The sequence below is a fragment of the Eubalaena glacialis genome, chromosome 5, assembly GCF_028564815.1.
Source record: "Eubalaena glacialis isolate mEubGla1 chromosome 5, mEubGla1.1.hap2.+ XY, whole genome shotgun sequence".
In the NCBI taxonomy this organism is placed as follows: domain Eukaryota; kingdom Metazoa; phylum Chordata; class Mammalia; order Artiodactyla; family Balaenidae; genus Eubalaena; species Eubalaena glacialis.
Genome location: NC_083720.1, coordinates 18960631 through 18985750, shown reverse-complemented (window position 1 = coordinate 18985750; position 25120 = coordinate 18960631). Strand labels below are relative to the sequence as shown.

The 25120-nt window shown below is 37.6% G+C and overlaps 1 protein-coding gene across 3 annotated transcripts in view; it reads left to right on the top strand.

Annotated features, from left to right (window-relative positions):
* AFG2A (AFG2 AAA ATPase homolog A) overlaps positions 1-25120 on the top strand; it is a 334710-nt gene that overhangs the window by 57354 nt on the left and 252236 nt on the right. For all 3 annotated transcript variants that reach the window (XM_061192006.1, XM_061192005.1, XM_061192004.1), the window contains exon 11: positions 24066-24275. In XM_061192006.1, coding sequence (XP_061047989.1) covers positions 24066-24275 — 210 coding nt within the window. The remainder of the gene's footprint in view (positions 1-24065; positions 24276-25120) is intronic.

Here is a 25120-nt window from a genome sequence, read left to right as displayed (position 1 = left end):
AGGCTGTCTTTTCTCCACTGTATATTCCTGCCTCCTTTATCAAAGTAAGGTGACCATATGTGCGTGGGCTTATCTCTGGGCTTTCTATCCTGTTCCATTGGTCTATATTTCTGTTTCTGTGCCAGTACCGTAGTGTCTTGATTACTGTAGCTTTGTAGTATAGTCTGAAGTCCGGGAGCCTGATTCCTCCAGCTCCATTTTTCGTTCTCAAGATTGCTTTGGCTATTCGGGGTCTTTTGTGTTTCCATACAAATTGTGAAATTTTTTGTTCTAGTTCTGTGAAAAATGCCAGTGGTAGTTTGATAGGGATTGCATTGAATCTGTAGATTGCTTTGGGTGGTAGAGTCATTTTCACAATGTTGATTCTTCCAATCCAAGAACGTGGTACATCTCTCCATCTGTTTGTATCATCTTTAATTTCTTTCATCAGTGTCTTATAATTTTCTGCATACAGGTCTTTTGTCTCCTTAGGTAGGTTTATTCCTAGATATTTTATTCTTTTTGTTGCAATGGTAAATGGGAGTGTTTTCTTAATTTCACTTTCAGATTTTTCATCATTAGTGTATAGGAATGCAAGAGGTTTCTGTGCATTAATTTTGTGTCCTGCTACTCTACCAAGTTCATTGATTAGCTCTAGTAGTTTTCTGATAGCATCTTTTGGATTCTCTATGTATAGTATCATGTCATCTGCAAACACTGACAGCTTTACTTCTTCCTTTCCAATTTGGATTCCTTTTATTTCTTTTTCTTCTCTGATTGCTGTGGCTAAAACTTCCAAAACTACGTTGAATAATAGTGGTGAGAGTGGGCAACCTTGTCTTGTTCCTGATCTTAGTGGAAATGGTTTCAGTTTTTCACCATTGAGGACGATGTTGGCTGTGAGTTTGTCATATATGGCTTTTATTCTGTTGAGGAAAGTTCCCTCTATGCCTACTTTCAGGAGGGTTTTTATCATAAATGGGTGTTGAATTTTGTTGAAAGCTTTCTCTGCACCTATTGAGATGATCATATGGTTTTTCTCCTTCAATTTGTTAATATGCTGTATCACGTTGATTGATTTGCGTATATTGAAGAATCCTTGCATTCCTGGGATAAACCCCACTTGATCGTGGTGTATGATCCTTTTAATGTGCTGTTGGATTCTGTTTGCTAGTATTTTGTTGAGGATTTTTGCATCTATGTTCATCAGTGATATTGGCCTGTAGTTTTCTTTCTGTGTGACATCTTTGTCTGGTTTTGGTAACAGAGTGATGGTGGTCTCGTAGAATGAGTTTGAGAGTGTTCCTCCCTCTGCTATATTTTGGAAGAGTTTGAGAAGGACAGGTGTTAGCTCTTCTCTAAATGTTTGATAGAATTCGCCTGTGAAGCCATCTGGTCCTGGGATTTTGTTTGTTGGAAGATTTTTAATCACAGTTTCAATTTCATTACTTGTGATTGGTCTGTTCATATTTTCTATTTCTTCCTGGTTCAGTCTCGGAAGGTTGTGCATTTCTTAGAATTTGTCCATTTCTTCCAGGTTGTCCATTTTATTGGCATAGAGTTGCTTGTAGTAATCTCTCAGGATCCTTTTTATTTCTGCAGTGTCAGTTGTTAGTTCTTTTTCATTTCTAATTCTATTCATTTGAGTCTTCTCCCTTTTTTCCTTGATAAGTCTGGCTAATGGTTTATCAATTTTGTTTATCTTCTCAAAGAACCAGCTTTTAGTTTTATTGATCTTTGCTATCGTTTCCTTCATTTCTTTTTTATTGATTTCTGATCTGATCTTTATGATTTCTTTCCTTCTGCTAAGGTTGGGTTTTTTTTGTTCTTTCTCTAATTGCTTTAGGTGTAAGGTTAGATTGTTTATTTGAGATATTTCTTGTTTCTTAAGGTAGGCTTGTACAGCTATAAACTTCCCTCTTAGAACTGCTTTTGCTGCATCCCATAGTTTTGGGTCGTTGTGTTTTCATTATCATTTGTTTCTAGGTATTTTTTGATTTCCTCTTTGATTTCTTGAGTGATCTCTCGGTTATTAAGTAGTGTGTTGTTTAGCCTCCATGTGTTTGTATTTCTTACATATTTTTTCCTGTAATTGATATCTAATCTCATAGCGTTGTGGTTGGAAAAGATACTTGATATGATTTCAGTTTTCTTAAATTTACCAAGGCTTCATTTGTGACCCAAGATACGATCTATCCTGGAGAATGTTCCATGAGCACTTGAGAAGAATGTGTATTCTGTTGTTTTTGGATGGAATGTCCTATAAATATCAATTAAGTCCGTCTTGTTTAATGTATCATTTAAAGCTTGTGTTTCCTTATTTATTTTCACTTTGGATGATCTGTCCATTGGTGAAAGTGGGGTTTTAAAGTCCCCTACTCTGATTGTGTTACTGTCGATTTCCCCTTTTATGGCTGTTAGTATTTGCCCTGTGTATTGAGGTGCTCCTACGTTGGGTGCATAAATGTTTACAACTGTTATATCTTCTTCTTGGATTGATCCCTTGATCATTATGTTGTGTCCTTCTTTGTCTCTTGTAATAGTCTTTGTTTTAAAGTCTATTTTGTGTGATATGAGAATTGCTACTCCAGCTTTGTTTTGATTTCCATTTGCATGGAATATCTTTTTCCATCCCCTCACTTTCAGTCTGTATGTGTCCCTAGGTCTGAAGTGGGTCTCTTGTAGACAGCATATATACGGGTCTTGCTTTTGTTTCCCTTCAGCCCGTCTATGTCTTTTGGTGGGAGCATTTAATCCATTTACATTTAAGGTAATTATCGATATGTATTTTCGTATTCCCATTTTCTTAAGTGTTTTGGGTTTATTATTGTAGGTCTTTTCCTTCTCTTGTGTTTCCTGCCTAGAGAAGTTCCTTTAGCATTTTTGTAAAGCTGGTTTGGTGGTGCTGAATTCTCTTAGCTTTTGCTTGTCTGTAAAGCTTTTAATTTCTCCATCAAATCTGAATGAGGTCCTTGCTGGGTAGAGTAATCTTGGTTGTAGGTTTTTCTCTTTCATCACTTTAAATATGTCCTGCCACTCCCTTCTGGCTTGCAGAGTTTCTGCTGAAAGATCAGCTGTTAACCTTATGGGGATTCCCTTATGTGTTACTTGTTTTTCCCTTGCTGCTCTTAATATTTGTTCTTTGTATTTAATTTTTGATAGTTTGATTAATATGTGTTTTGGTGTGTTTCTCCTTGGATTTATCCTGTATGGGACTCTCTGTGCTTCCTGGACTTGATTAACTCTTTTCGTTCCCATATTAAGGAAGTTTTCAACTATAATCTCTTCAAATATTTTCTCAGTCCCTTTCTTTTTCTCTTCTTCTTCTGGGACCACTATAATTCGAATGTTGGTGTGTTTAATGTTGTCCCAGAAGTCTCTGAGGCTGTCCTCAATTCTTTTCCTTCTTTTTCTTTATTCTGCTCTGCAGTAGTTATTTCCACTCTTTTATCTTCCAGGCCAGTTATCCTTTCTTCTGCCTCAGTTATTCTGCTATTGATCCCTTCTAGAGAATTTTTAATTTCATTTATTGTGTTGTTCATCTCTGCTTGCTCTTTAGTTCTTCTAGGTCCTTGTTAAACATTTCTTGTGTTTTCTCCATTTTTTCAAGATTTTGGATCATCTTTACTATCATTATTCTGAATTCTTTTTCAGGTAGACTGCCTATTTCCTCTTCATTTGTTAGGTCTGGTGGGTTTTTGCCTTGCTCCTTCATCTGCTGTGTGTTTCTCTGTCTTCTCATTTTGCTTAACTTATTGTGTTTGGGGTCTCCTTTTCGCAGGCTGCAGGTTCGTAGTTTCCATTGTTTTTGGTGTCTGTCCCCAGTGGCTAAGGGTGGTTCAGTGGGTTGTGTAAGCTTCTTGGTGGAGGGGACTAGTGCCTGTGTTCTGGTGGATGAGGCTGGATCTTGTCTTTCTGGTGGGTAGGTCCACGTCTGGTGGTGTGTTTTGGGTTGTCTGTGGCCTTATTATAATTTTATGCAGCCTCTGTGCTAATGGATGGGGTTGTGTTCCTGTCTTGCTAGTTGTTTGGCATAGGGTGTCCTGCACTCTAGGTTGCTGGTTGTTGAGTGGAGCTGGGTCTTGCCGTTGAGATGGAGATATCTGGTAGATTTTTGCCGTTTGATATTACGTGGAGCTGGGACGTCTCTTGTGGACCAGTGTCCTGAACTTGGCTCTCCCACCTCAGTGGCACAGCCCTGATGCCTGGCTGGAGCACCAAGAGCCTGTCCTCCATGTGGCTAAGAATAAAAGGGAGAAAAGAAAGAAAGAAAGAAAGAAGAAGATAAAATAAAGTAAAATAAAATTAAAAAGTTAATAAAGTAAAAAATAATTATTCAGAAAAAAAATTTTTTAGTATTAAAAAAAAAAAGGACAGACAGAACCCTAGGACAAATGGTAAAAGCAAAGCTATACAGACAAAATCACACACAGAAGCATACACATACACACTCACAAAAAGAGAAAAAGGGAAAAAAATATATATATACTGTTGCTCCCAAAGTCCACCGCCTCAATTTGGGATGATTTGTTGTCTCTTCAGGTATTTCACAGATGCAGGGTACATCAAGTTGATTGTGGAGATTTAATCCGCTGCTCCTGAGGCTGCTGGGAGAAATTTCCCTTTCTCTTCTTTGTTCGCACAGCTCCCGGGGTTCAGCTTTGGCTTTGGACCCGCCTCTGCGTGTAGGTCGCCGGAGGGCGTCTGTTCCCTGCCCAGACAGGACGGGGTTAAAGGAGCAGCTGATTAGGGGGTTCTGGCTCACTCAGGCTGGGGGTAGGGAGGGGTACGGATGCAGGGCGAGCCTGCGGCGGCAGAGGCTGGCGTGACGTTGCACCAGCCTGAGGCGTGCCATGCGTTCTCCCGGGGGAGTTGTCCCTGGATCACGGGACCGTGGCAGTGGCGGGCTACACAGGCTCCCGGGAGGGGCGGTGTGGATAGTGACCTGTGCTTGCACACAGGCTTCTTGATGGCTGCAGCAGCAGCCTTAGCATCCCATGCCCATCTCTGGGGTCTGCGCTGATAGCCGCGGCTCGCGCCCGTCTCTGGAGCTCCTTTAAGAGGCGCTCTTAATCCCCTCTCCTCGCGCACCAGGAAACAAAGAGACAAGAAAAAGTCTCTTGTCTCTTCGGCAGCTCCAGACCTTTTCCCGGACTCCCTCCTGGGTAGCCTTGGCACACTAGCCCCCTTCAGGCTGTGTTCACGCAGCCAACCGCAGTCCTCTCCCTGGGATCCGACCTCCGAAGCCCGAGCCTCAGCTCCCAGCCCCGCCCGCCCCAGCGGGTGAGCAGACAAGCCTCTCAGGCTGGTGAGTGCTGGTCGGCACCGATCCTCTGTGCGGGAATCTCTCCGCTTTGCTCTGTGCACCCCTGTGGCTGCGCTCTCCTCCGTGGCTCCGAAGCTTCCCCCCTCTGCCACCCGCAGTCTCCGCCCGCGAAGGGGCTTCCTAGTGTGTGGAAACCTTTCCTCCTTCACGGCTCCCTCCCACTGGTGCAGGTCCCGTCCCTATTCTTTGTTTCTGTTTTTTCTTTTTTCTTTTGCCCTACCCAGGTACGTGGGGAGTTTCTTGCCTTTTGGGAGGTCCGAGATCTTCTGCCAGCGTTCAGTAGGTGTTCTGTAGGAGTTGTTCTACAAGTAGATGTATTTCTGATGTATTTGTGGGGAGGAAGGTGATCTCCGCGTCTTACTGTTCCGCCATCTTGAAGCTCTCAAAGTAGATTACTTTTAACCAGGAAATACTCTGTGCCAAAATCAAGATTTTAGTTTTACCATTATTAAATATTGTAGAAGTTTAACTCTTTCATTCCACTTTTCTTTTTATACCTTACTTTTCTCAGGGTTCAATAGGAGGAGAAATGAGTGGAAGGATCACCAATTTCTATTCTCAGCTCTGATCCCAGTTAACATTGATGAAATTGAACACTTTTCCGTTCAGGTTATAAATAGAGAACTCTTAATTTTCAGTTTCTGTTGGGTGTCTCCTTTTGAATCTATAAATAATGTTGAGGTTGTCCTAGAATAATATGCCACACTTGTATGTATAGTTGATCAGTACTCAGTACAAGCACAGCTCATTTTGTTGTGTTTCACTTTATTGTGCTTCACAGATACTGGTTTTTTTTGTTTTTTGTTTTTTGTTTTTACAGATTGAAGGTTTCTGGCAACCCAGTGATGAGCAAATCTATCAGCCAGTTTTCTAACAGTATTTTCTCACTTTGTGTCTCTGTATTACATTTTGGTAATTATTGCAATATTTCAGACTTTTTCATTATTAGTATATTTTTATGGTGATCTTTGATTAGTGATCTTTGATGTTACTATTGTAATTGTTTTAGGGTGCCACGAACTGCACCCATATAAGATGGTGAACTTAACCAGTAATTGTTGTGTGTTCTGACTGCTCTACCAACCATCTGTTCCCCTAGCTTGCTTCCTCTCCTTGGGCCTCTCTATTCTCTGAGACACAGCAATATTGAAATTAGGCCAATTAATAACCCTACAATGATCTCTGAGTGTTCAAGGGAAAGGAAGAGTGACATCTCTCACTTTCAATCAAAAGCTAGAAATGATTAAGCTTAGTGAAGAAGGCATGCCAAAAGCCAAGATAGGCCTTTAAAAGCTAGGGCTCTTGTGCCAAACAGTTAGCCAAGTTGTGAATGCAAAGGAAAAGTTCTTGAAGGGAATTAAGTGCTACTCCAGTGAACACATGAATGATGTGGAGAAAGTTTTGGTGGTCTGGATAGAAGATCAAACCAGCTACAACATTCCCTTAAACCAAAGCCTAATCCAGAGCAAGGCCCAAACTCTCTTCAATTCTGTGAAGGGTGGGATAGGTGAGGAAGCTGCAGAAGAAAAGTCTGAAGCGAGCAAATGTCGATTCATGATGTTTAAGGAAAGAAGCCGTCTCCATAACATCAAAGTGCAAGGTGAAACAGCAAGTGCTGATGGAGAAGCTGCAGCAGGTTATCCGAAAGATCTAGCTAAGATGGTTTAATGAAGGTGGCTACCCTAGACAGCAGATTTTGATTGTAGATGAGACAGCCTTACATTGGAAGAAGATGCCATCTAGGACTCTAATAGCTAGAGAGGAGAAGTCAGTGCCTGGCTTTAAAGCTTTAAAGGACAGGTTAACTCTTGTTAGGGGCTAGTGCAGCTGGTGACTTTAATTTGAAGCCAGTGCTCATTTACCATTCCAAAAATCCTAGGGTTCTTAACAGTGATGCTAAATCTACTCTGCCTGTGCTCTCTGTAAATGGAACAGCAAAGCCTGGCTGACAATACATTTGTTTACAACATGGTTTTCTGAATATTTTAAGCCCACTATTGAGACCTAATACTCAGAAAAAAAGATTCCTTTCAAAATATTACTGCTCATTGACAATTCACCTGGTCATCCAAGAAGTCTGACGGAGATGTACAACAAGATTAATATTGTTTTCATGCCTGGTAACACAACATCCATTCTGCAGGCCATGGATCAAGGCATCATTTCGACCTTCAAGTCTTATTATTTAAGAAATACGTTTTGCAAGGATATAGCTACCATAGGTAGTGATTCCTCTGTTGGATCTGGGCAAAGTAAATTGAAAACCTTCTAAAAAGGATTCACCATTCTAGATGCCATTAAGAACATTCATGATTCACAGAAGAGGTCAATACCAACATTCACAGGAGTTTGGAAGAAGTTGATTCTAACCCTTATGGATGACTTTGAGGGATTCAAGACTTCAGTGGCAGAAGTAACTGCAGATGTGGTAGAAATAGCAAGAGAACTGGAATTAGAAGTGGAGCGTGAAGATGTGACTGAATTGCTGCAATCTCATGATACGACTTGAATGGCTGAAGAGTTGCTTCCTATGGATGAGCAAAGAAAGTGGTTTCTAGAGATGGAATTTACTCCTAGTGAAGATGCTGTGAAAATTGTTGACATGACAACAAAGAAGTTAGAATTTTACATAAACTTAGTTAAAGCAGTGGCAGGGTTTGAGAAGATTGACTCCAATTTTGAAAGAAATTCTACTGTGGTTAAAATGCTATCAAACATCGCATACTACAGAGAAATTGTTCGTGAAAGGAAAAGTTGATTGATGTGGCAGACTTCATGGGTGTCTTATTTTAAGAAACTGCCACAGCCGCCCCAGCCTTCAGCATCCACCCTGGTCAGTCAGCAGCATCAACATCAAGACAAGACTCCACCAGTGAAGGATTGTGACTCACTGAGGCTCAGATGATGATTAGCATTTTTTAGCAATAAAATATTTTTTAATTAAGGTATGTACATTCTTTTTTAGACATAATGCTACTGCACACTTAATGGACTACAGTGTAGTGTAAACATAACTTTCACATGCACTGGGAAACCAAAAAATCTGTGTGATTCACTTTATTGCGATGTTCACCTTGCTGAGAGTGGTCTTGAACCAAACCCACAGTATCTCTGAAGAATGCCTGTAAATACTTGATGAGTGTTTGCTAAAAACACAGATTTTCATTTACAGTAAAGGAAATCTCTTTTCATTGGTAGGGTTAATGTTCTTTTGTGGTACCACCTTTTCACTTCACCTTATACAGATACAGAGTAATTACACACTCATCTGATCTTGTCCCGTAGTCCATCTGTCCCAAACTGTCTTAAATGCCATCAGCATAACTCCCTATTGGTAACCTCTAAGATGAAGTCTAAGCTCTTTAGTTTGGTGTTCGTAACCTGGCTCGTGCCTTCTTCACTTTCATCTTACATTGTTCTGTTAAACCATTTTTTATTTTTGCACGTTGTCCTCCCCTCTGCCTGAAAAATTACTTTCTGACCTCTCAGTTACCAAGGATCTTGTAATATGATTCCTAATACACACACACAAAGCTTACACATATATGCCTTGTGGTTCTTTTGTCTTATTCATCTTTGTATCCCCTCTGTTTGGCAAATAGTACCAACTAAATAAAGGTTTGTCGAATGACTGAATATTTTATGTAGCATTTTGGTTCATAGTGGTCCTCATTTTTCAGAAATGGTTCTTTTACCTTTTCGTATAAAAATATATGTATATATATTTGGTAACAGCTTTATTGAGATATAATTCACCTATCAGTCATTTACTTATTTAAAGGGTACAATTCAGTGGTCTAGTATATGCAAAAAGTTGTACAGCCGTCACTACATTTAATTATAGAACATTTTCATCATCCCCAAAAGAAACCCTATACACTTTGCCCATCATCTCACAACCTGTGCATTCCCCCATTTTTAATTGTTTTTTATTTATTATTCAGTTGTATATATACTAGATACAAGTCCTTTATTCTTATATTTGATATCAGATATATATGATTTGCAAATATTTTCTCCCATTCAGTGAGCTGCCTCTTTTCATTTTCTTGATAATGTCCTTTGCAGCATAAAAGTTTTTAATTTCAAGGAAGTCCAGTGTCTCTATTTTTTCTTTACTTGTGTGTAGTTTTGGTGTCACATTTAAGAAAGTATTGCCAAATCCAAGGTCAGGAGGATTTACTGTATATTTTCTTCTAAGAGTTTATAAGAGTTGCTTATAGTTTTAGCACGTACATTTAGGTCTTTGGTTAATTTTTTTCCCCCCAGGTAAGGTTAACCCTGCTCCTCTGTGTGTAAGCATAGGACTCTAAAACTCCAACTATAGCTTGGAGTCATAAACATATATGGGAGAAGTTTTGTTGTTTTTTTTTAAACTGTGGTAAAATATGCATAACATGAAATTGACCATTTTAACCAGTCTTAAGTATATAATTTGGTGGTATTAAGTATATTCCCATTGCTGTGCAACCATCACCACCATCTAGTCCTGTAATTTTAATTATTTGGAAGGCTTAAGTTAAATTTAATTTTTTTGTAAATCTAGGACTGTTCAGGTTATCTGTTTTTTTCTTGAGTTTTGGTAGTTTGTATCTTTTAAGGAATTGGTCCATTTTGCCTTAATTGCCTGATTTATGGACATAGTTGTTCATAGTCTTCCTTATTATCTTTTTACTGTCTGTGGGATCAGTAGTGTTTTCTCTTTCATTTCTAATACTGTTAATTTATGTCTTCTCTTTTTTTTCATGATCATTCTGCCTGGAGGTCTAGCAGTTTTATTGATTTTTTTCAAATTATCAGCTTTTTGTTTTATTTTTCTGATTTTGATTTCATTGATTTCTGTGCTAATCTTTGTTATTTCCTTCCTTGTTTGCATTAGGCTTAATCTGGTCTTCTTCCTTTAGTTTAAGGTGAGAGCTGTGATTAGTGAGTTTAGTTCTGTCTCTTCTAGGTCTGTGTTCAGTGCTATAAATAATCATTAAGCATTGTTTTAGCTACATCCCACATATTTGATATGTTGGATTTTCATTTCCATTTAGTTCAAAATATTTTTTATTTCCTTTGAAACATCTTTAACTTAACATGGTCTACCTTCAAGTGATAATATATCGCATGTATAGTGTAAGAACCTTAAAACAGTATACTTCTCTTGCTCCCCTCCTGGCCTTTGTGCTGTTGTCATACATTTTACTTTTACATGGTTGTAAACCCCAGAGTACATTGTCCTCATTTTTGCTCTAAATAGTATTTCCTTTTGAAGGGATTTAAATAATAATAAAGAAAAATTTCTATGTTTACACAATGTAATTACCACTTCCAGCTCTCTTTAGTCTTTTGTGTAGATTCAGGTTTCCATCTGGTATCATTTTCCTTCTTCCCGAAGGGCTTAACTTTAACATTTCCTGTAATGCAGGTGTGCTGGTCAAGAATTCTTTTAGTTTTTGCATGTCTCAAAAAAGTCATTATTTTGTTTTTGTTTTAAAAAGATACTTTTATTGGGTAAAGAATTTAGATTGACAGTGATACCCCTCCCGTTACCCACGCACCCCTAGTTCTTTAATGATTTGCTCCACTGTCTGCTTTCTTGCATTATTTTTGAAAAGAAATCTGCTGTCTCCGTTTTCATTGTTTTCTGTGTGTAATATATCTTTTTTTTTCCTCAGGTTGCTTTTAAGATTTTCTCTTTAACACTTGTTTTAAGCAATTTGATTATCATGTGCCTTGGTAGTTTTCTTCTTGTTTCTTGTGCTAGTTCATTAGTCCCCTCACTGGGGACTAAAAATACACATGTACATTTGTCTGCTTGAGATTCTCCCAAAGCCCAGTGATGCTGTGTTCATTCTTTATATTCCTCTGTTTTCTTTCTCCCTTTGTTTTGTTTTAGAGGGTCTCTACTGCTGTGCCTACCAGTTCGCTAACCTTTTTTCCCCATTAAAGTGTCTAATCAGCTGTTAGTTCCACCCAGTGCATTTTTAAAATTATGGACACTGTAGTATTTCTTTAGAAATTTGATTTTTATCTTTTTTATTTTTTTTCTTCTCTACTTAATGTTTTCAATGTTTCCTTCATTTGAGCATATGCAATACATTTATAATAATAACTGTTATAATGTCCTTGTCTTCTTTCTGTGTAATTTCTGAATCAGCTTCAATTTATTGATTTTTTTTCCTTATTATATATTATATTTCCCTGCTTCTTTGCATGCATGATACATTTTGATTGGTTTCCAGAAATTCTGATTTTTATTTTGTTGGGAGCTGAATGCTTTTTATATTCATAAAAATATTCTTGAGGTTTATTCTGGGGTGTGGTTAAGTTATTTGGAAAGTTTGATCCTTTTTGGTCTTGCCTTTAAATTTTCTTAGGTGGTACCACAGCAATGTTTTGTCTAGGGTTAATTTTTCCCTACTAGTGAGCTAAGATCCTTATCAATATCCTACCTGGTGCTCTATGAATTATGAGGGTCCACTCTGGCTGTTGGGAGCAGGCATGCTTCCTTCTAGTCCTTTTAGGTCTCTGGTTTCATTTTTTTTTTTTCCTGGCCTCATTTGTTTTTCTCACATGCATGTACTGATAACTGAATATTTGATGGAGACCCTCTACAGATTTCAGGAGTTCTCTCTCTGTCTCTGTACCTCTTTTACCTCTAATACTCTGCCCTGCAATACCTACCTCTTTGACTTTCCCATACTCCTAGCTTCATTTTCTCATCTCAGGGAGACTGTGGGCTCTGCCTAGGTTTCCTCTCCACTGCTGCAACCTGTGGCCTTTCTCCAGGCAGTTAGTTGGGCACAGTCACAGGGTTCACCTCATTGTTTCCCTTCTCTCAAGGATCACCCTCCTTCATTGCCTGATGGCCAATGTCTTAAGAGTTTGTCAGCTTTTTAAGTTTTTTTCAGACAGAAAGGTAAATCTTATTTCTTTTCCTCCTTGGCTGGAAGCAAAGGTCCCTATTTGGCAGTTTTCAAAAGTACCATGTTTAATCATTTACATCTAAGCCACAGGGTGGGACATATTCCAATGCCCCATGTTAGAATCACCATGTCAGAATTTCATGTCCTCTTCAGAAAAATGCTTTGCAGTTTTTTATATAGGTTTTTTTTTTTACATCTTTACTGGGGTATAATTGCTTTACAACGTTGTGTTAGTTTCTGCTGTACAACAAGGTGAATCAGCTGTATGTACACATATATCCCCATATCCCCTCCCTCTTGAGCCTCCCTCCCACCCTCCCTATCCCACCCCTCTAGGTCGTCACAAAACATCGAGCTGATCTCCCAGTGCTATGCAGCAGCTTCCCATTAGCCATCCATCTACATTTGGTAGTGTATATATGTCAGTGCTACTCTCTCACTTCGTCCCAACTTCCCCTTCCCACCGTGTCCTCGAGTCTGTTTTCTACGTCTGCTTCTTTATTCCTGCTCTGCCCTGCCCTGCCACTAGGTTCATCAGTACCATTTTTTTTAGATTCCATTTATATGTGTTAGCATACGGTATTTGTTTTTCTCTTTGTGACTTACTTCACTCTGTATGACAGCCTCTAGGTCCATCCACCTCATTACAAATAACTCAGTTTCATTCCTTTTTATGGCTGAGTGATATTCCATTGTATAAATGTGCCACATCTTCTTTATCCATTTATCTGTCAATGGACATTCAGGATTCTTCCATGTCCTGGCTGCTGTAAATAGTGCTGCAGTGAACACTGTGGTATGTGACTCTTTTTGAATTATGGTTTTCTCAGGGTATATGCCCAGTAGTGGGATTGCTGGGTCATATGGTAGTTCTATTTTTGGTTTTTTAAGGAACCTCCATACTGTTCTCCACAGTGGGTGTATCAATTTACATTCCTACCAACAGTGCAGGAAGGTTCTCTTTTCTCCACACCCTCTCCAGCATTTATTGTTTGTAGATTTTTTGATGATGGCTATTCTGACTGGTGTGAGGTGTTACCTCATTGTGGTTTTGATTTGCATTTCTCTAATGATTAGTGATGTTTAGCATCTTTTCATGTGTTTGTTGGCAATCTGTATATCTTCTTTGGAGAAATGTCTGTTTAGGTGTCTGGCCATTTTTGGATTGGGTGGTTTGATTTTTTTGATATGGAGCTGCACGAGCTGCTTGTATATTTTGGAGATGAATCCTTTGTCAGTTGCTCCGTTTGCAAATATTTTGTCCCATTCTGAGGGTTGTCTTTTCATCTTGTTTATGGTTTCCTTTGCTGTGCAAAAGCTTTTAAGTTTCATTAGGTCCCATTTGTTTATTTTTATTTCCATTTCTCTAGGAGGTGGGTCGAAAAGGATCTTGCTGTGATTTATGTCATAGAGTGTTCTACCTATGTTTTCCTCTGAGAGTTTTATAGTGTCTGGCCTTACATTTAGGTCTTTAATCCATTTTGAGTTTATTTTTGTGTATGGTGTTAGGGAGTGTTCTAATTTCATTCTTTTACATGTAGCTGTCCAGTTTTCCTCACACCACTTATTGAAGAGACTGTCTTTTCTCCATTGTATATTCTTGCCTCCTTTGTCAAAGATAAGGTGACCATATGTGCGTGGGTTTATCTCTGGGCTTTCTATCCTGTTCCATTAACTATATTTCTGTTTTTGTGCCAGTACCATACTGTTTTGATTACTGTAGCTTTGTAGTATAGTCTGAAGTCTGGGAGCCTGATTCCTCCAGCTCCATTTTTCTTTCTCAAGATTGCTTTGGCTATTCGGCGTCTTTTGTGTTTCCATACAAATTGTAAAATTTCATGTTCTAGTTCTGTGAAAAATGCCATTGGTAGTTTGATAGGGATTGCATTGAATCTGTAGATTGCTTTGGGTAGTATAGTCATTTTCACAATGTTGATTCTTCCAGTCCAAGAACATGGTATATCTCTCCATCTGTTTGTATCATCTTTGATTTCTTTCGTCAGTGTGTTATAGTTTTCTGCATACAGGTCTTTTGCCTCCTTAGGTAGGTTTATTCCTAGGTATTTTATTATTTTTGTTGCAATGGTAAATGGGAGTTTTTGGGGCTTTTTTTTTTTTTTAAATGTTATATGAGTGAACTTTCTCCTGGTATTGACCCAATAGAAAGACCAAAGCTCTAAGGTGGAATGGGATATGATGCAAAAGTGGGAAAGATGGGATAGATTGAGAAAATGTAATCTGCAAATTAGCAGATGTCTGAGAACTCCACTATAAACATAAGACAAATTTAAAGATGAGTTTAATAGCCTGAGATAAAGTTTCCCTAATGTTCAGGCCTATAGATAGGTAGTGGGGGGTAGGTGGGAATGTGAGTTTTAGGGAATTCTAAGTTGTTTGTAATTTTATCATCTGCCTCTCTGTCTTTGTTGGGGGACCTCAAGATCACCCTCAGGCTTGATGATTCACTGGAAGGACTCACTGCACTCAGAAGCTATTACACTCATGGTTATGATTTATTACTGTGAAAGGATACAGATCAAAATACTCAAAAGTGAAAAGTCACATGAGGTGAAGTCCAGGAGAAAACAGGAACAAGCTTCTAGGTGTACTCTCCCAATGGAGTCACTTGGGAGCACACTTAATTCTCCCCTAAACAGTGTGTGACAATATGTGTGAACTGTTATTGACCAGGGAGGCTCACCTGAACCTTGGTTTCCAGGGTTTCATTGCAGGTCAGTCAGTGTAGGTATACAGCACCGGCATGTCTGACTTCAGCTTCTTAGATTCTAGCTCTTCCGAGAGCAAAAACAAATGTTCATAAATCACATTGTCAGGGTCAACTTATCTGGTCAAACAGGTATAGCATAGCCCAGGGCCTCAGGCATACAAAAACACTCTCAGAGGCACAATATTTAAAAGGCCCAGAGAATATCTCCCAGAAGACTGCTAAGGGCCAGTCCTAAAGACTGGCCTTTCTTTGAAATGGGCAGGGTTTGAATAACGCAGGTTTTCTGATTAAACCTGTCTTGAACACTATTTACTGAACTCCATACTTTAGTTGGATTTCGTTAGTTCCTCCTAATGTCCTTTGTCTATTTCAGGATCCCATCTAAGCTATCATATTACATTCAGTTGTCATGTCTTCTTTGGCTTCTCTGGGCTATGACAGTGTTTCTGTTCTTAACAGTTTTGAGGTATACTGTTTAGGTCTTTTTGTATAGAATGACCCTCAATTTGAGTTTGGCTGTTGTTTTTATTGCGGTTAGGCTGGGATTATGGGGTTTTGGGAGGAAGACCACCGAAATGAAATGTCATATGTAGTATCCCTAGTAATTTGGTATCCTTATGATTTCTTATCAAAATAAATCTATTTTAAATATTTGAATTGTTAAGAAGCTGGTGTATGGCCCAGCAGAGAATTGCCAACCCACGTGCTAGTGCCTGGCTTCTTATGCTTATGTTGGGACTTGTTAGTGTGAAAGAACAAAGTGAAAGGCACTCTTTGTTGCCATGTTTTCTATAAAAATAACACTTTCAAAAGAATTTTTGTGCCTGGCAGTGTAAAACTTGGCACCTAGAAAATAAGAGGATCTTGACTCTTAGATGTATAAGGACACTGTGAGTCCCTCTGGAGCTACTGAATTCCTCTCTCATAGTAATTCTCCTAGTTCATTCATTTTTATTTTGTCCTCTTGGAACTTGTCCATAAAAGTTTTTTTGTTTTGTTTTGTTTTAACCTAATCATCAGGTCTTTTACTTCTGTGGGTGTGCAGTTTGAATTGAGTTTTTGTTTTTTGGGTTTTTTTTTTTTTGGATTTATATATTGTTGGATGCTTGCTCAGAAAGTACTGTGAGATATTTGTGGGGGACATTTCCCTTGGGAAATTTATGTCACTGCGCTGTCTGTGCTTGTTTGACAGCTGTTCCGTCACTTCTAACTTTATTATTAATTCAAACAGTTATAAAGCCATATGTGAGCAGCTGTTCACTATTTTCATCAGGACAAAATAAGAAGGAAAGGACCCAAGAATAATATTATCAGGAGTGATTTAGGTTAGATTGTAGGAATAATTTTCTGGCAGTTATGATATAGTGTAACTTATTTAAGAGAGTTATAGAATTAAAAATAATTTTAAAGAGCATAAAATAGTATTTGTTGAAAGATGAGAGGACTTGAAAGATGAAATACTGACTGAAGGTAGGATAGTGAACCAGCTAGTTTGTGAATTCCTGTTCTAGTTCTAGGATTTTATGATTTCATGCTGGTGTTTATTCTTCTCTTACTGACTAATTTTCCCATGACTTTCTGTGCTTTAAGACTCTCCTATGCAATAGTATTTTAAAGCCAATTTATATTTATTTTTAATAGGTATCTTAGCTATACAAAGACCCATCATTTATTTGGCATTCAGGTGCTAAATTAAAATGCAAAATTTGTTTGCCCTTATTTTTAGAAATGTAGTAATCAGACAAAAAGAAAAAGAATAGAAAAGTTATGGTAATTAAATATTGTTCATGAAACTACAAATGTAATGGCTTGATTGTCCTTTATCTTTTGTCACTAGTCCTTTAAAATATGACTATTCATTGTAAACATCTTTCAGACATTTAAATAAAATAATACCTACCTAGTATTTATTAGTTAACATGTGCCAGGCAAAGTGCAGTTAATGGAATATTTACTATACTGTTTGATTCTCACAATAATCCTGAGAGCTTAGGTTTTATTGTCCCCTATTACAGATGAGAAAGAAGTTTAGAGAGATGAAGCAAATTGCCCAAAGTGATACAGTAACTAGTAATTTCATACAAAAAAAATGTATGAAGTTTTTAAAACGCAGAATATAGAATTGTGTATATATTATGATCTCAATGAAAACGCATGCACAGGCATTTGAAAGACTAGAAGGTACTACACCAAAATACTAAAAATGGTTACTTTTAGGTGTTGGGGAAATAGGTAATTCTTATATTGTCCTTTGTAATTTCTTATAGGCTGTACTTATATAATAGCTATCCTCATAAACATATGAGGTGGGAATTGCTATTATAACTTTCATATTCTAACAGCTTGACATAAGTTTTTCATATATGTAACATTTTCCAAATCTCTGTCCTCACTATCTCACATATTTAAGAATATCTTAACCTATTTTATATTTTTTTCAGTAGTTTTTGTATTAATTTGTGTGAAGACAGATATTTTATGTCTTTAGACAAAGACTGTTTTTTAGGATACTTTGTTCTTATTCCTCTTTCTAGATTAAAAATATTTGGAGATATTTCACTTAACCTTTGTGCGCTTACAGTCTCTAAGACAAGTTGAGCACATAGAAGACATTTCCCAAAGTTTATTGAATTTCTTTCCCTTGTAAATTCCAACCACGGTACAGTAATTGGAAACTAATTCCTTAATTTTCAAATATGTATTTTTTTCTCTTTTAATGTAACTTTCATTTACACAGTTGCCCAAGTCTGAATCCTGACTGTTACCCTTGATTTCATTTTCTTTTTTTACCGTCTCCTCTCCAAATCTAATTAATTATCAAGACTCATTGATTAGCCTTGTTTAATATAGTTTTTATCCTTTTTTGTTTTCTCCATAGCCCTGCTGCTACTACAGTAGTGCAGATTACCACAGTCTCTTATAGGAATTACTGTAGAAACCTCTCCTCCTCACCCTCCCAATTCTAATCCCCACTCTACTTTATAACCACAGTGGTCTTCCAGCAGTCTGATCATGTCATTTCCCTGATTAAATTGCTCTCCATTGCTCTCAGGATAAAGTCTAAATTTCTTGATGTTTTATGAGTCTTCAAGGTCTGATAGCTCCATATGCTGGCTAACCTCTTTTGTTTCTACTCCTCTTCTGGCTCTCTAAATTCTAGCCATACTGAATTACTTTTATTTAATTCTCCTAATGTATAATGCTTTTTTTACCTTTGTCTTCTCCACGGCATTTGCTGTTACTTTCAGCTGGCTAATTTCTGTGTTTATTAGATCCCACCTCATATGTCACTTCTGAAAAGCTTTTCCTGACCGTCCATGTAAACTCTGTGACTACCCTTTTAGCATATACCAGGCTTTATAGTAATTGCATAATTATGAAAGTATGCCTTTTTAAGGAAATATTCCATCAGGTCAAAAACTCAGTATGGACAGGAACTATTTTGTTCCCAGGAACCAGCATAGTATGAAATAGGCATTTAGTCAGTATTTAATAGATTGATTGATGTTTCTGCAGATGACTTTGCCTCATATTTTCCTGAGAGTCTAGAGACCTTCTGACATAATACCCTTAGCTCCCTGCTTTCCTGCCAATCTTAAACTTTTTATCTTTATCTTTTACTCTCCTTTCCTATCACTGCTTGGGGGGATAAATACTTAACTGAAATATAAAGTGGAAAATATAAGTGCAGTAGAAGTAAAGGGGTATTAACTATCTTTCAATAAGTTTAGTGGTGAGAAAGGAGGAGATATAATATTAGGTAGAAATAATATCAAAGTAAGGTTGTTTTGAAGGATAGGGAGAAACAGGAAATATTTGTAGGCTGAGGAAAAAATATAGTGAAGAATATAATTAAAGCAGGAATAGAGAGGGACAGTTGGTGAAGCAAGGGCCCCAAAGGTCAGGAGATAGGAAGGGGGTAGGATTGTTTCACTTTTCTGCTGGTTCTTACAGCCTTCAGGGCAATGGACCAACTCCTCAGTATAGACTACTATAGTGTCCATGCAGTGGCATTGGTGTTTTGGCCTGTTCCATGTCCAGTGAACATTCAGTTTTCTGGCAGGAGCATCTTAATTTCTCTTGAGGAACACGCCTTCTTCAGCTCCTGGTCCAGCTGACACTGTTTCCTACTATTCCCTGATCCCTAACTAAAGAGATCACTTTTTATGATATGGACTTCCTTATCTTTTATTTTGGTGATTTCCATGTGTGTTTCATGGAGGTGCTTCAGGGGTTTAATATCTGATATTAGGTTCTTTTAAATGACTCTTTTTAAAGATTTTTTAAAAGACTGATTAAAAACCAAACACACTCAAATGTATTAAATACCAAATTTTATCATATTGAAAATTATCAGGTTGTATTGCCAGGTTTATTTAGTTTCATATATATCTGAGAAAAACATTCTCCTAGCCATTTATAGGCATATCATTGAATTTTGTTTTAAATGCTATTAATTAGGAAGGATATAGTTCTGTACTAATCTTGAAGAAAATTTTATCTGTATGTGTGCTTATTAAATTAGCTTAAGTAAATAATCTGCTATAGTACTCAAGGTATAACTCAAACATGCTCCAAGTTATGGAATAGCTGTTCCTCATGGAGCATGTTCTCCAACAGAGCATGCTGTTCTCACTGTATAGGTATAATAGTTGCATGGTAACAACTGAATGGATATCATGCAGCATCATAACAATAACATAGTATCATTTTAGTTCTTATAAGTTGCTTCCCTGACTTCTGTATTTATGATAGTTATAAATACAGCTTTTATCCATTATATATAATATATACATACTGTCCCTCTCTGTATGCATGTATGCATGTGTATGCATGTATGTGTGTATTATATGTATGTATATATGCCACTCTTAAAAGGCATAAAAATAAACTCTACTGATGGAAATAAACCACTATCCAGTAACCTCATTGCCAAATCTACTGACTATTTCTTTTTAATTCTCTCTACTTTCTGATCTATTAATTTTTAATAGTTGTTGACTACCCTCCTTAAAAATTTCTTCCCAGAATGTTTATTTTCATGAGAGGTATGCTAAAGTATTTAGAAGTGTCATACCTGCAGCCTACTTTAAAAGGTTCAACAGAAAATTTAAAAATTGATAGTGTCTGGCCTTCCATTTAGGTCTTTAATCCATTTTGAGTTTATTTTTGTGTATGGTGTTAAGGAGTGTTCTAATTTCATTCTTTTACATGTAGCTGTCCAGTTTTCCCAGCACCACTTATTGAAGAGGCTGTCTTTTCTCCATTGTATATTCTTGCCTCCTTTATCAAAAATAAGGTGACCATATGTGCATGGGTTTATCTCTGGGCTTTCTGTCCTGTTCCATTGATCTATATTTCTGTTTTTGTGCCAGTACCATACTATCTTGATTACTGTAGCTTTGTAGTACAGTCTGAAGTCCGGGAGCCTGATTCCTCCAGCTCCATTTTTCTTTCTCAAGATTGCTTTGGCTATTCGGGGTCTTTGTTGTTTCCATACAAATTGTGAAAGTTTTTGTTCTAGTTCTGTGAAAAATGCCATTGGTAGTTTGATAGGGATTGCATTGAATCTGTAGATTGCTTTGGGTAGTATAGTCATTTTTACAATGTTGATTCTTCCAATCCAAGAACATGATATATCTCTCCATCTGTTTGTATCATCTTTAATTTCTTTCATCAGTGCCTGATAGTTTTCTGCATACAGGTCTTTTGTCTCCTTAGGTAGGTTTATTCCTAGGTATCCAAAAATGGGCAGAAGACCTAAATAGACATTTCTCCAAAGAAGATATACAGATTGCCAACAAACACATGAAAGGATGCTCAACATTACTAATCATTAGAGAAATGCAAATCAAAACTACAATGAGATGTCACCTCACACCAGTCAGAATGGCCATCATCCAAAAATCTACAAACAATAAATGCTGGAGAGGGTGTGGAGAAAAGGGAACCCTCTTGCACTGTTGGTGGGAATGTAAGTTGATACAGCCACTATGGAGAACAGTATGGAGGCTCCTTAAAAAACTAAAAATAGAACTACCATACAACCCAGCAATCCCACTGCTGGGCATATACCCTGAGAAAACCATAATTCAAAAAGAGTCATGTACCACAATGTTCATTGCAGCTCTATTTACAATAGCCAGGACATGGAAACAACCTAAGTGTCCATCGACAGATGAATGGATAAAGAAGATGGATGTGGCACATATATACAATGGAATATTACTCAGCCATAAAAAGAAACGAAATTGAGTTATTTGTAGTGAGGTGGATGGACCTAGAGACTGTCATACAGAGTGAAGTAAGTCAGAAAGAGAAAAACAAATACCATGTGCTAACACATATATATGGAATCTTAAAAAAAAAAAATGGTTCTGAAGAACCTAGGGGCAGGACAGGAATAAAGACGCAGACGTAGAGAATGGACTTCAGGACACGGGGAGGGGGAAGGGTAAGCTGGGACGAAGTAAGAGAGTGGCATGGACATATATATACTACCAAATGTAAAATAGATAACTAGTGGGAAGCAGCTGCATAGCACAGCACAGGGAGATCAGCTCAGTGCTTTGTGACCACCTAGAGGGGTGGGATAGGGAGGATGGGAGGGAGACGCAAGAGGGAGGAGATACGGGGATGTATGTATATGTATAGCTGATTCACTTTGTTATAAAGCAGGAACTAAAAAACTGTTGTAAAGCAATTATACTCCAATAAAGATGTTAAAAAAAAATAAAAATTGATAACGTATGTGTGTTTTTGTGTGTATTGTGTGTGTGTGTGTGTGTGTGTAGAGAGAGAAGGAGAAAGTGAGAGCACGTACTAAAGCAAAAGTGGTAAATATTAAAAATTGGTGAATTTTGGTAGAGTATATATTCACTTATGGTACTGATTTTTCTTCAACTTTTGCATGTTTGAAAAATTTCAAAATTAAGTTAAAAAGTAGAAGAAAAGGATAAAGGAAAGATCAGAAACACCAGAGAGCACAAGCAGGAACTACACCTCAGGGTGTGACAACTCTGCTGCACTTCTGCCTATATCAGGCCTTGGTTATACGAACACAGTCACCTTCTGCGGTAAACAGTCACTTTGTTCCTACTGATGATAGCTGGATGTTTTTAGGGCCATAAGATCATGTGGCCCTAATCTCAAGTTTAATTTTAATTTTATTAATTGGTGAAATCAGAAATCAGTTAGGAAAAAAAAGTCAAAATAAAACCCAAGGCTAATGATGCTGCAAGGAAACATACATGTATCGCTCATGCCATTAAAATAGATGAAGTGGTTGGGATAGCAAACTGGCATCATGTATTACGAGACCTAAAATGTTCACGCCTTTTAATCCAGTAATCTCACTTCTCAAGATAACTCCCAAGAAAGCAATTTAGAAAAAAATAATTAAATCTGAGCTCAGGGTTATGGTTGATAATACAGAATTCTCCTTGTTCTGTGAACAAAAAACAAAAACAATAGAATGCCCCCCCAAAAACCATGCAAGTTCATTTGGAAAAAGTAATCTTTTCCTGATAGTAACAAACAAACAAAACCCTTCTCTTTTTTGGGTTTGTAGATTGTTTTCTGACTTTTCTTCCTCTTTCTTTTTTTCCCTCTTCCCTCTTAAATGTAGGTAGCATCCATAGACCTGCCTTTCGTCCACATTTCTCTTCTCATGGTTGACTACTTTAATTGATCTCATGGTGTCTATTGTTTGTATGTAGATATCTCTGAAATCTAACATTTCAACCCTGTTCTCTTTCCAGAGCTCCATTTGTGATATATGTTCAACTCCATTTGTGATGTATATTCAATTGTGAATGTGTGCAATTCTGTGTATCCTAAAAAACCATCTTATTTATTTTCTCTCCTACTGATCATTTTTTCTGTGGTCTGTATACTTCTTATCAGTCCATCTTGAAATCTTTAGCTTCAGATTCTCCCTTTCTTCCTCTGCCTTCAAAACCCTCAGCTGTAGACCTGTAGTATTTTTCTGGTGTGTCTTCATCATCTCCATGTGGTTACCCTAGCTCAGGCTTCCTTTTTTTATTTTTATTTTTTGAAGGATGTTTGTGATAGATCCTTAATTGTTCTCCCTGCACTTTCTCTCCTCTCTAATGAATCTTGTCGGAGAAGTCTTTCTGAAGCACAGATCAGACCATATCACTTTCTAGATTAAAAACCTTCAAAGACTTCTTATGAATAAAGAGGTTCGTGAACTCCATCTAGTCTTCAGGGTCCTCCACTATATGGCTTGAACTTACTTTTCTATTTTTATTTCCCTCCCTTAAATCCATTTTCCTCTCATCTTCTTCATACTTCCTTCTGAGCTTTTCATAATTTTTTGGCCTCTACCTGACATTGTCCCTATTTTCACATTTCTGGATCTCATCCATGCTTCAAGAGTTGGCTTTCAGATTTGCCTTCCAGCTGGGAATAATCTTTTCTTCCTGGGAAGTCCCAAAGCCTTTTTCTCTTTCTTTGTTATTGTGGTTAGTATGCTTTCCATTGTACTATGGTTATTTATGTGCATGTTACTGGTAGTTGTTAAGTTCTTTAAAGTCTGGATTTATGTCTTATCTATTTCCTGTGTACACTATATGGTACGTAGTTCTCAATGAATATTTATTAAGTAAATAATATCTAAAGAGCTATCTTGTTTGGGGGGCCTTTTGGGGGGAACAAAATTTTGAGGATTCTTTATTGATATACCAAAGGCAGAAAAGATTACATGTTCCATAAGGACCTACAGAAGTATATTTAAAAGTAATTTTGCTAAAAAAGAAATATAAGAACTTAGATATATAGATGAGACCTTGGATCACTGATTCAAACCATTTTCAAACAGATGAAAGCTAGTTTTTACAGCCACGTAGATTTGAATATAGACTTACCAGAATGTTCAATCGTTTAACCAGTTACTTATACCAGTCTTGGCAAACAGAAACATTTTGTTTTTCTTTAGTATTTCTATAATATGCAGCTCACATTTCATAAACTCCTAATTTACTTCTTGATGCCGTTGAAATTATTATTAGGAAATTATTGATTCTTAAATAGTTCTGTTTCCCTTCTTGCATATATATTTTTAAAAATTTTTATTATTTGTTTGTTTGTTTTGCAGGTATCCTGGTCAGATATAGGAGGACTGGGAAGTATCAAACTGAAGCTGAAACAGGCTGTGGAATGGCCCTTGAAACATTCAGAGTCTTTCACCCAAATGGGTATTCAGCCACCTAAAGGAGTTCTTTTGTATGGGCCTCCTGGATGCTCTAAAACAATGATTGCAAAGGCTTTGGCCAATGAGAGTGGGCTGAATTTCCTAGCTGTAAAGGTAGGGTGTTAAATTTTTTAACTGCTACTCTGTCTTCTAGGCACCCCTGTCCAATCCTCTGATCCCTACCCTTAGGAGAGCATAAAAGGCCATCTTAAGGAGTAGTTGATTTTTATTTGAGATTGATGGCAATATAATATAGGGAGATGGGAGATAAATAAATTAGTGCCTATAATCAGCAAATCATGGTTTAGTTTCTTGATTCTCAATATTTCTTACACACATGTGTAATAGAAACCAGTTTTCTTTAGTTTCTTTAGTACATTTTTAAATTGTACTAATCACTTTTGTTTAACCAAGACTTAATTATAAATTTGATTGAATTTAATAAATTTAATATTTACAAACATAATATTTTAAAAGAAATCAAATACCTTATATGGTACAAATCATTTTTAAAAAAAAAAAAATTCATTATTTATTTGGCTGCGTCGGGTCTCAGTTGCAGCACACGGGCTCTTTGTTGCAGCACGTGGACTTCTCTAGTTGTGGCACATGGGCTCCAGAGCGCATAGGCTCAGTAGTTGTGGCATGCGGGCTCTCTAGTTGCGGCACGTGGGCTGTAGAGAGCACGGGCTTAGTTGCCCTGCGGCATGTGGGATCTTAGTTCCCCAACCAGGGATCAAACCTGTGTCCCCTGCATTGGAAGGCGGATTCTTTTTTTTTTTTTTTTTTTTAATTATTATTTATTTATTTGGCTGTGTTGGGTCTTCGTCTCTGCACGAGGGCCTCCCCCAGCCGCGGCAAGAGGGGGCCACTCTTCATCGCGGTGCGCGGGCCTCTCACCATCATGGCCTCTCCCGCTGCGGAGCACAGGCTCCAGACGCGCAGGCTCAGTAGCTGTG